This window comes from Cyanistes caeruleus, chromosome 7 (assembly GCF_971803275.1).
Source record: "Cyanistes caeruleus chromosome 7, bCyaCae1.hap1.1, whole genome shotgun sequence".
Taxonomy (NCBI): domain Eukaryota; kingdom Metazoa; phylum Chordata; class Aves; order Passeriformes; family Paridae; genus Cyanistes; species Cyanistes caeruleus.
This window is the reverse complement of record NC_141707.1, coordinates 34,879,657-34,891,982: the sequence shown is the minus strand read 5'-3', so window position 1 is coordinate 34,891,982 and position 12,326 is coordinate 34,879,657. Positions and strand designations below refer to the sequence as shown.

At 39.3% G+C, this 12,326-nt stretch overlaps 1 protein-coding gene across 1 annotated transcript in view; it reads left to right on the top strand.

Moving 5' to 3' along the window:
• Positions 1-12,326, top strand: part of TMEM163 (transmembrane protein 163) — an 86,742-nt gene that overhangs the window by 52,330 nt on the left and 22,086 nt on the right. Inside the window, exons 3-4 of the mRNA XM_086898689.1 lie at positions 319-362; positions 1,505-1,596. Of these exons, the coding sequence (XP_086754815.1) occupies positions 319-362; positions 1,505-1,596 (136 nt within the window). The remainder of the gene's footprint in view (positions 1-318; positions 363-1,504; positions 1,597-12,326) is intronic.

Sequence of the window (12,326 nt, the reverse complement as noted above, 5' to 3'; positions counted from 1 at the left end):
TGATATTGTGGTTTCAAAATGTTTTTGCTCAAATCTGTATCTAAAACACAGCTTGTTTCATGAGCAGAATATGCTGCTCCATCTCCCCCATTACAGTTTTGGAAGAAATCTCTTGAGTGCTCTAAGCATTTTCTGTGGCATCAATGTGTCTCTCTTTGTAGACATTTTTTAAGTGTTGGGTCAGGTTGTTCCAGTGGGAATTGGGTGAAAGTAAATACATGTGTTAAAACTGGTTCTGTAGCTCTTGAACAGCAGAAAAAGAAAAAGAAATGCAAAGAAAATGGAAAGTGACTCTAAATAATATTTTCTTTTCTTCAGCTGTCTCCGTAATGAGATACAGTGCATCATCCTTTGGATTTGCTGTAAGTAGACATACAATTGAAATATTATCTACCCTTTCTTTCTTTTCCAAAAGCTTTCTCTGAATATGAAATACTGCATTTTTTTCTTATGATAAATTCATGGAAAAGTATGCAAAGTCAATAATGGATTAGAAAAAATGTTGTTAAAGTCAAGCATTGGAAAGGGTGGCAAAGATAGTCTAATTATACTTTTTCAGTTTCTGCCCATTTAGTCCCATCCTGGAGTTGATACCCATTCTTATGCCTTATTGTTGATAGGTGTTATCCACCAGATATGGTTTTCTTATGCAAAATCTCTCAATTAAAAATCAGTTTTGTTGTTGAACTTGAGCCAAATTCTGAAGTTCCCTTCTGACCTCTTCCCATTGAAGCTGATGGTAAGACTGCTATTGACTTTGGAACGGCAGCTTTCCTCTCCAGTCCTTGCCATGACTTTCCAGATTAGTGGCAGAGCAAAAAATTCCTAACGACAAGCAATGACTCATATCAAATAATTTATCTTTAGCTTTCAATTTTGAAGGTCAGATTGACTCTGTGGGAAGTTTGACATGGGAGTGGAAGTTCTTACAGTGGGACAAACCTGATTTTCAGTGTTCCTGACACCATATCTGCATTAATTGGGAATACAAACATGGCAATTTTACTGATGATACAGAATAATAAATACATATAGGATGAAATCTAGGTGGGATTTTGGAGAAAAAGTTAATATTTTCTTGATTGGAAACAAAAGCTGTTGCAGGAAATTAGTGACTGCAGGAAAAAGGAATGCTTGACAGGCATTTTTCTATGCTTATTTCTTTATAGTCTTTGCATTAGAATCATATTAGTATTTTAACTCTCAGAGTGCTACAGTGTCAGACTGGGATGTTTGTTTTTCTCTTAACTTCTTCACAGGTGATGGATTAAAAATTCAAATTTTTGTAATCCCTTGACTGACTTTCTGAGCTCGGAAGTGTATGATTTTGCAATAATACAAGGTGAAAATGTGAAGATCAATTCAATAAACATAAATCCTGCTTTCATTAAAGTGATTCATTTGAAGCTTCTTTGTGCCTGCATGGCAGGATGGTAAATGCATTGCTTTTAGTGCAGGGCACATTTGATGGCCCATAAAACAATTGCCTCTGTATCTCTTTCAGTTTGATGCCACCCTGGATGTTCTGTCGTCAGCGATAGTTCTGTGGCGTTACAGCAACGCAGCCGCTGTGCACTCTGCACACAGGGAGTACATGTGAGTACACTTCATTACTTCTGCCTCTGGCAGGGGCCTGCAGAGCTTTTCTTGTCAAGCTGGGAGGCTGCAGGTTCCAGAGCTTTGACAAAAGCATTTTGTCGTGTCAGCAAGCATCCCTTCCCTCTGCCAGCTCGCTGCTTGCCCCCAAACACGCAGCCCGTCCTTAGGCAAACCTCCCTGTGATCATGATTTTCTGTTTCTTCTTAGCCAGCATAGCAATGGTTGGGCCTTTGCAATTCGTTTTCCCTTGCAGCACCTGTATCAAATGAACTGTATTTGCAGTCTGTAATAGATTTGTACATCTTTAATTTTCCATCTTACTGAATCATTCTCACTAGAGTATGCTTTCCAAAATTGTTGCTTGTGTAATATTTGTACTTCCCTTAACAAGTTTGAATATGAATCACTTAAACTTTTTTTTAAAGTAAGATTGTAGCAGTGATGCGTATCTTCTTTATGTTTACTTTGCAACCATTTTTTTTTCATATTTAATGCTTGCTGTATATATCCTATGGTGGGGGGAAGTCTTTACATATGCAATGCAGTATTGATCACAATGGGAATTGTGCTCTGCATCACTGTGCAGCAGTTCTATGGGTGATTCATATGCTAGCTGAGAAGATCAGGTGGAGATTGACTCAAGAATTTTTCCAACTAGTGCATAAAGAAGATTTAAAATTCCTTCTCAAATTTTGAGCATCTAGGTGGAGAATTGCAGGATATTTGCCCGTTTTTGGTTTTTCTCAGTACTGCCATTGCTGGCAGCATCCAATCTGGCTGGAAAATAGTTCAACTGCCCCCTGGAGTGGACTGCAATTTTACAATAAAGGGGGATAAGGTAGGTTTTGTGCTGAAACACCTCTAATGATGGCCCTTTATTAAAGGGCAGCTTGATGAAACTGAAGGTTGCATAACTGGTGGGATCAAAAAAATCAAAACAACAAAGCACAAAAAATCAACAGCAAAAAGCCACACTGGAGGGTCTCAATCACATCTTCACAATCTTTTTCTAAAAACTAAGAAAAAACAAGCAGTATTTCTACATGCATTAACTCAGGCTCATGCAACAGCTTGCCAGGGCTGTGAGTTTCTTTCTGGCAGGGCTCCATACAGAACAGTTTGGAATAAAAGGCCATAAAAGACTGATGTGGCATTGATTCATAAAAATAAGGTCAGAAAAATGTGATTAAAATTAGTCTTCCACAGCTTTGGAGATTTTAACAGATATTTTCTTAGTATCTTGCTTTTGTGGGTGTCCACAGAGATTCCTGTCAACATTTAATGAACATATTTTTGAAATCTCCTTCTGTTGAGCTTTTTCAGAACCTTGTAAAGTATTTAGAAGAGAAAATAAATCCCAATACAAAAGAAGACTCAACATGTCCCTATGGCTGAGCCAGTAAAGTGAACAGGCGAAGTAGTAAACATATTTTCCTGTTTTTTTATGCTAATTTTTAATTTGGTTTCATATAATCCCTCTGCTTTACATAAGGCTAAATTAAGTCAGTGAATTACTTGCCATGCCCATGAGCTGAAGACAGCTAAGGTTACATGATGAGTTCAGTACCAAGTGAAAGAATGTTCCCATATGCTGGAAATATGAATCACTGGATAGTCAGCCTGGTTATCCCTCTGTTTCCAGAGCTGACAGGAGAGCCACCACAGCACTGACAGCAAAGAGATGGGGAGATTGTTGTGCTGCTTAAGGCAACTCTTTCTGTGTCAGGTTTTTGAGGCAGGCACATTTCTAATTTCCTGTTGCATTTAATCAATCTCTAGCTTGAAACACTGCATGTAATTATTTTTCCTCCTCGATGCTGGGAAAATGTTGCAATGACGCCTGCTGGCTGCTTGCTCAGCTTATGAAGAAGCTAATACAATATCTTTGTATCATATCTACCTCCACCTGCTCTGCCACAATCCCTGTTTTCTGGGGGCCTTCTCCCTGACTCCTGGACAGTGTGGAGCAAATTAGTGTGGGTGCCTAGGTTGTGCTGTGTGTTATTCCTGGTTTTGTGTGCCTGGCCATATTCTGCCTTAGTGCAGTGGTCTGTTTACCAGAATAAAGAGAGTTTGCCAGAGTAGCTTCAATGTAGTTCTTTATAGGTCTGTCTTTTATTGATTTAAAGATTACATTTTTCTGTGTACCCTAACATATCTGAAAAAATCCTCAGCTCCTTGGCAAAAGCCAAGTGGAACTGCCAATTAATTGTGTTTTGCAAATTTATAAAACTTCCCATTTCATAAACTTGACAGCAAGAGATTGATCCAAAATCTGTTAAAATCAGTGTAAAGCCTCTCATGGAAAGGCAGCGTTAGATTCAGTCCTAGCTCTTGGACGTCACTGAGAGAGAACATAAAGATAGACCGAAAAACACACCCCCAGGAAAAGGCACAGAGAATACAGCCTGACTCATGATGTGCTATGAATTAAATACTGAGAATAAAATGCTAAGATGTGAAAGAGATGTGTAGTCTTACTTAAGCTGCAGCCATATGGCAGTTGGAGCTGCAGCATTTGATGGGCTGGCACTCTGGAACTCTTGCTGTGCCAAGTTCTGCTAGGAGGAACCAGTGCACTTCCATTTGACTTCAGGGGAATTGGAGTGCTCAAACCATCATGCAAATGTGTCCTGCTGAGTTTAACTCCCTTTAATGTGTTTTGTTTTTATTAGATCATTTGGTTTCTCTTGTTTTCTGGGGTGAGATGAGAAGGTATTTTGTCAGTGTTTCATATCTTTGGTTCATCCCTTCCTTCCAGGGTGTCAGCCACAACACAGAGCACAGAAGAGGCTGAACCCCTGGCAGTGGCACCAATCCTGTAGCCATTTGTTGATTCTCCAGATTGAGCCATCTCAAATTTCTGTGCTTTGACTGGGAGAATTGACAAGAAAACTCCTTTTGCTCTTTTTGCTCTTTTTTTTCCTTTACTGACACTTCCAGGGCTCTGTCACCCTTCCTGCTGCTGTTCAGACTGCTCCTGGATGTATCATTGGTGCCCACATGAAATAAAAGCCGAGGCTAAAACATTCACCAGTATTGGGAATTAAATCACTGCAAAGTTGTAGGCCTGCTTGACTCTGCCTAGATGGCTCATTAATGAAAGAGCATGTGGGAGTGGGATGAATATTTGATGTTTTTTAGGAGAGTCCTTGAAAGAATTGTAGGTCTTGAGGCAAAGCAAGAGTTGGGAAGGACTAGGGATGTCTGGGAAGAGAGTCAGGGTACATGCATAGTTCATGAGTACTCGATCTGCTCAGTGCGATCTGCTAGGTTGTAAATTAACATGCAGGAAAAGTAAAGGTGCTGAACAAGTCATCAAAAAGCAATGATCAAGGAATCAAAGAAAGAAAAGATTGCTGAAATAACTGGATAAATAATTTGAAATCTCCACTGAAGATGAAAATTTACAACTGAAATTGACTGAGACACTTAAGATGTGCGAAGAAATGTGAATGGTCCCCCTGGCTGCTCTCCATAATCAGTTTACATATTCTGCCTTTAGTAAACCTTTAACAACTTGGTAGCTTATTGGGTTGCTGAAGCAAATATAAATCTGTTGAAAGAACTTTATTGACGCTGGTTTGGCAAGAGTGGTTTTTCATGTGCCTAAATAAACTCAGTAAATAGCTGTAGAAGAAGTTTCTTAGTAGAAGACTGGAAAAAGATCTCATGAGATGTTGAACTAGTCACTGGCTGTACAGCCAAGGGCAGCTTTTAGCTTCTGTTAAATTCGGGAATGAAGGACTTGGTTGGAGTGCAGGAACTGTGTCTGAGGAGAAAGTGAGAAATACCACCAAAAAAGGATGGATTGGAAAAACAGAATAAAAAAATTACATATACACAGCCATGTGGGAAATGTTAAAACCCAGAGCTGATTCAGTACAGCTGGTTGGAAATGTCTTGCTTTTCTGTACAATGCAGTACAGGACCCAGTATCTGCCTATGCCTGTGGGATCCACTGATTCTGGGATTTTTGGCCACTGGGTTTTTTATTGCACAACCCAACTCTGTACAGCATATTTAAACCAGTGATTCTTGACAGTTGCAGCTGGTGTTTGCTATATATTATTTTTGTTGATGGTATCAAGTTAAATTCTGTGCTTCCCAGGAACCAGTCTGTCAACATCTTTCTTAAGCCAGTGCCAGAGTAAATAGGAAACCTGACTCATAATGAACATTCTGCATTATGGCAACAGCAGAAAACACGCATTTCTTACATCTCTTTCACTGTTTTGGTGTTGTGGTTTTGTTTGTTTGTTTGTGTTTTTGATAATGTATTTCAGACTCTGGCTATGCATTCCTTAATTACCTAATAAGAAAATTAAATTGTATCATGGACTAATCATTTTAAACACACTTGTGGTGCTCTATGTTGCCATGACATAATAAATAATGAAAATATGTCTTTTTTTTTATATATTGGTGGAGCTGTTGTCTGAAACATGAGCAGTAATACTAAAATTACAGGAGTGAAAATCTATAGTGTGGTAGACATGGTGCAGATTTCTGTCATACCTCCACCTGCTCCTGAGAAAGCTTTTTGCCAGAAGAAAAGAGTCATTTTTCAATTAGACATTACTTAAATGATTTACTATGTGCCTGTAACTTAACTTTCATCTCCACACCTCAGCTGTGGCTGTGGACTTAATCCCTTCAGGAAGCTAAGCCCATTTGCCATGTGAAGAAAGCCTGTCCTGGAGATTTGCTTCCTAATAGGTTTCTAAATTATGGGGAGGATGAACAGGTTTACAAATTAGGGGGAAGTGAGAACAGGTGTTCTTACCTGTTTTGACATTCAGAAGAACACACCTGTAAGAGCTTAACCCAAGAATTTCTAATTTAGCTTCAGCTAAAAGCAATCTCTAAGAAAGATATTTGACTGCTCCTGAGCAGAGATGACATGAGAAATCACATGAGAAAATGTGATGAGACCCTAAGACAGAGAGAGCCTCTCCTTCCAAAGTAATTGTAACCCTTTTTTTCTCTCTTTCTCATGTTCAGGTGACACCACTTGGGAATATTTACCCTGGTATCTGGTGATGGGGAGCCTTGCAGAAGTTACACTGAATATATGTGCATTGCAATTAGGCATATGGGAATATGGGTTTGTGATGTATCCTACTTTTGCACTCAAAGCTTGAAAGAGTTAGAAGCCACCTTTTGTGACTGTTATAGTGCAAAGTTAGGTCTGGCTCTTCTGTCTTCCTCTGGTTCAAAAAGAAAGCATATTGGTCTTCATGGTTTCAGGGTATATCCTCTCTTGGTACACAGAATTAAATAAAGCCACCCACATTTTCAGTATTTCTATTGTATTTAAATTTTCATGTGAGGATTGGCTCTGCTGTGCTGTTTAACCCAGCTAAATGAGCACTGTCTATTTAGGCAGTGTTGAATGAAAATAATCCTCTGGGTTCAGACCCAACATATCAGTCACATTGAAAAAACTGTGGATAATTTTATCTATACCATACATACCAAAGAGACTCAAAGCACAGATGGCAAAATCAGCACCTACCCACAGCTCAGGGCAAACCTCTGTGGCTGGAGGCAAAGCTCTTTTGTGATGAGTGAATGGAATACCTAAGTGATCTGGAAAAATGTCAAACACATGGAGCTGCAAACAGAACCTACCTCTGCAGCTCGTGTGTGGCTCTCAGCTACCAGGAGTTTGGCCTCACACCACATTTTCATGTCTCTCCCACAGAATGAGGCACAGTGAGGAGTTTTCAAAGGGATTGCTCACCTGTGCTGGGTTATCTGCTTTGCAGGAGAAGTATAGTTGTTTTTTGTTTTTTTTTTTCCAGAAGTGTAATTTCTTTTTAACCACGCTGAAAATTTCTAAACCGTTCTTTCTTCTGAAATATTTGGCCAAAATTCTGCATCCAAGTACAATGCTAGATACAATAGGTGCTTCATTAGGCTGACTTAATAAACATCATCATTTCTCCATAAATTCATTTTCCCATATTCAGACAAAAGTAAATCAATCACAGACTTTGCTCTTACCCAGACAGAAATACATGTATGCCTATGGCTGTGTGTGCACCCCTAAAAATCATTGCACATACAAGTTATATTAAATATGAAATAGAAAACGTATATATTTATATATTCTAAAATCTGTTTCAAAAACTGTGGCATCTGTAGAGTTGGCAGTGATTTTACTGGAGCTAGATCCAAAACCCTTGAAAGCCTTTCCTTCTACTTGACTAGTAGTTGATTAAGCAGGATTTGTGTGTATTGCCTTGTATTTACAGGTAGACCTATGTATATAAAATCAGGAATATGATGTTTCCTGTGCTGGAATTTGATGATCACCATAAAAATGAATATTATAGAAGTTCTCCAAAGGCTTTAATTTCTAGGTTCAGGGGAATGGCAGAGTCTCTGATCATCTGCTGCAAGTGCAGGAGCAGTGCTGGAGCCAGGAGAGTGGTTGTAAGGCAGGTGTGCTCCAAGTGCAGCTGCAGAGTCTGTGCAGACCTAGGAACTAGAAAATAGATCATGAGAAGTTTTAAACTCCCCCCAGCTGTAGAAATGTCTGTTAGTGTTTTCTAGCAGATATTCCATACCTGGGGTATCAAATTATTTATGGAACTGCTGCCCCAGTTCAGCTGCATGAAGTTGAAGTATGTAAATACCCTGTTCTGCAGCAACTAGTTGAAATCCTAAGGGATAATAAAAGTTTCAGAAGGCCTGTAACATTTTCAGCATGAAATGGTTCCCTGGCAGAGCTGATCTGAGTCTCAGACATAAACAGCATTTCTCCTCCATGTCTTTTAATAAGTTAGATCACGTGATATCACAACACACTTTTCTAACACAGAACGGAAAAATTGATTTTTAGTGGTCATTTGGACTATTACTTGTATTCTTGTTATTGTGTAACATAGTTTGGGCTTATTTTTTTTATGGTGAGAAAAAAGAAGTAGCTGTAATGATGCTGATCTGGATCCTGGCAGTTGGGGGTGGATTATGGAACATGTGTGATGAACAGCAAGCCCACTTTTTTCCTTTTAAAGTGCATCTTAAATTGACTCTATTCCCCCCTCACCCAGCACCAGGCAGATGTAAATACTCTGAACAGTTGTGGTTCTGTACAGTTTGGTGTCCAAAACCTCTTCAGGAACTACACCTGATAACAGATAAGCTACACCAGTAGCTGCCCAGCTGGACACAAGGATGCTTTAGATTAGTAGTAGAGCATGACAAATAAGCAGGAATCTTAAGACTGAAGCTGGTATTGCATCTTTTGCCTGTGTATTAGCATAATATGTCACAGTGGCTAGTTCTTTTGAGAGAAAGTCCTTTCATGAGTTTAAGAGGCAGATGTTTTAGTTGTCAGAGTTCTGGATGTCACCCTGATGAAAAATGTGACTACAGTGGTCTCAGCAATGTTGCAGAACAGCAGTAAATGTTAGTGAACAGCTGCATGGCAATTTGGGTGCCTCTGTTTAAAGAAAAGAGCAGTGGAGCTGTGGCACAGTGAGCTGTATACTGGACAGGCCCTTCCTGCCCCAGAGGTACAGTCCCCAAAACAGAGCTGTGGCTGTCACCTGCCCCTGCAGTGTCTGGGCTGTGTGCAGGGGCTGTGGCTGTGCTGACAGACATCCCCAGAACAGCTCCTTGGGGCTCCCCTCTGCTTCTTTACACACCCTTCATTCATGGCAGGAGTGGTCCTTGCTCAATTCCTCACTTGTGTGACAGCAGATTTTCTCTACTGTGCTTCTCATCATCTCCATCAGGTAGATCCCACTGGTTTGTCACCAGAAAATCATTTTTTCGTGACCAAATGTAAACCTTTTTCCTCCCAAATTCTTATCCTTTGTATTCCAACGTTCAGTTTTGGCTACACTTGAGAAATTCTGGGCTGGCATTTTCAATTTGGCTGCTGTAGGCTATGAGAGGTGCCATAGCTCCAGTGTTAAATGAAAGCAGACATAGCTTTGTAAAAACAGGCTCTTATCTAGAGGAAATGTGATGCAGGTCATTGCAAGTTCCAAGTCAGTAATGAAGGAGCAGTCACAGAATATAATTTGTCTTTGGTTTTGGGCAGAAAGAATGAATAGAAGAGTACCAGCAAGGCAAAGAGATAGTAAAGGGCTCCTCTCCTGTGATTAGACATAGAAGATAGCTGAGGAAAAAGTGCGTATACAGAATAAGAAAGTGAAGGAATACTTCATGCTCAAAAATATCTTCCTAACTTCTGACAGCAAAAACCTCCTGGACAATTGCCTTCCATGTTATACCATGTGACTTTTTCTGAAGGATTTCATACATGATATTCACTCTGTCAGCCACTAATACTAAAATTCTTCTAATCATAGGGAAACAGGATTTAGCACTTTTACCGTTTTTATTAAAATAATTACTTTTATAATTTTTTTTTTCTTACTTTAACTCTAGAGGTTTTATTGGTGGGTTTACTCAGAGATTAAATTCTGTATCTATCATAAAACTGATTTTCTCACATTTGCTGAAGAAGCTCACATTACTCCTGGGCTTAGAGCTCATATTGCTTTTATTGGCCTGCAGCTCATTTTAATGTGAAGTTACAGTTCCTTGCAAAGTAATATTTTTCACCACTTCAGTGGTGAAAACAGCCTGCAGAGATTTTAACATTTCCTTTTCTGTGGGCTATTAGGAGTCATTAGTACTGAAAGATCTTGACAGAGCCTGCAGAGTTAAGGATTTTGTGAATAAAAAATTAATAGGCTCGCAGGATAATGCAGGTTGGAAGGGGCCTCTGCAGGTCTCTGGCACAGGCTCTTGCTCAGAGCAGGGTGAGCTGTGAGATCAGAATAGCTCACCCAAAATTTCATCCAAAACTTCCAAGGGTGGAGGCTCCACAGCCTCTTTGGGAAACGGTTCCACTATTAATCCATGGTGGAAATCTCATTTCTCTTAGGAAAATATAACGTGGAAAGATTCTTAACAATCAAGGAAATGCAGAATTAAAATAGAGTAAACCAGCTCTTGTAGGGCAACCAAAATAAATGTAGAAATTATAAGTATTGTCTTTTATTTACAGCATCGTGGCTGCCAGACAATTGGATGAGGAACTGAAGCTTGTTTAGGTGGCAGCTTTGCAAATGTGAGAATAGAATTTCTATCTCAAGAATATGAATACAAATCCTGCTGGTTTATACAATGATTTTTTTTCCAGTTCATTTTGTCATGTTTACCCCTATAGCTCAGCTGAAATGATCAAAATGTTTTCCATGAATAAGGCAAGTAATCTTGATACCAGAAAGGAAGTTTTTACAGTGAGAACAATCAATCACTGGAACAGCCTCCCCAGGCATGTGGCAGAGTCCTCATTGTGGGAATTTTTCAAGATGCAGTTGGACAGAGTGCTAGAGAATCTCATCTGGGCTCCCTTTCCTGTGAAAGGCTGGACCAGGTGGGAGGTTCCTTCCATCCTGGACTCTTCTGTTGTTCTGTGAGCATCTTTACTGTGGTAAATAATAAACACCCTCCCCAAATAACCCATATAATCAAAACAGGTCAACTAATCTGGGGTGCTGCAATGAATGAAACAGGTGGGAGAATAGTGCAATATTTGACAAGAAAGTTGGGGTTTTAATATTGCATCTTGATTTTGTCATGTTAAGAAAATTGTAGAATTGGGAAGTAATTGGATTTCTACTGACAAACTTCTTTTTATTCCACGTGGTGTTGTCATGTTTCAGGCATTAGTTTAATGAACTTGAAGTGTGGTGGTAAAATAGTTTCCAGGCTGTAACAGCCAAACCATCAAATTGATGAGAGCCTTTTCCCTCCTCACTGCCCCAAAACAACCCTCTGTGAGCTGCTAGGAGAAAGTTAACACATTTTTGCAGATTGTATTGATATGCATCACTAATTTCTTCTGAATCCTTAATTCTGGTGTACTTCCTTTGCTGCATGAGAGCAGATTGACATGAGAGGAGTGATTACCAAGGGCTTCATTGTAAGCCCTCGCTGGTACTGTGCAGCTGTAAAGATTTGCCAGAAAGAGAATGGGATGGTAATTGAGAAGGGAAAGCTCTTGCATTGGCTGTTTTATAGCAGTCAGTTGATATTAAAAAAACTCTATTTCCAGTCACCCTTGTGTAGCTTTTCCCAGATCACTTTTGATGTGGTTTATAGCAGAGCTCATTACTCAGCACATATTTGTAATTTCATTACTATTATTGATTTATTTTTTATAAAATGTTACCAAACAATTCTACATTGAATTAGAGAATCTAAACCTGCAGTCTTACATCAATCTGACTGCTGCTTACCTGGAGGAGCAGCCTCTTTATCTGAAAGTGGTCAGCTCATGGAAAGGGTGTTTAGTGTGGCAAGACCATGCTAAAGGTAAAATTGCTTCATTATATTGAAGATCAATCACTATAGAAATCAAAGTGAGATTAATCCCTAATTCTATGTTGGCAACATTGCAGAATTTTAATCTTATTCCTGTAGGGAATTGTAACCAAGAATTGCAAACTACAAGATAGAATTAAGGCTAAATCCACAAATTAGGAGGCTGTTCTGCTGCATCTGCTAAATGCAAATGAATTGGATCATTGGACTTTCCTTAGGAATTTAATTTTATGATAAAATGAGGGGGAAAAGTACTAGCTTACTAATAGCAGCTTGAAAATTGAGTTTGTGGAGATGGAACCCCTGAATCTCAGCGCTTTTCGTAGGTACCTGCCTAAAAGCCACTGACTCCTGCAAAGCAACAAACTTTT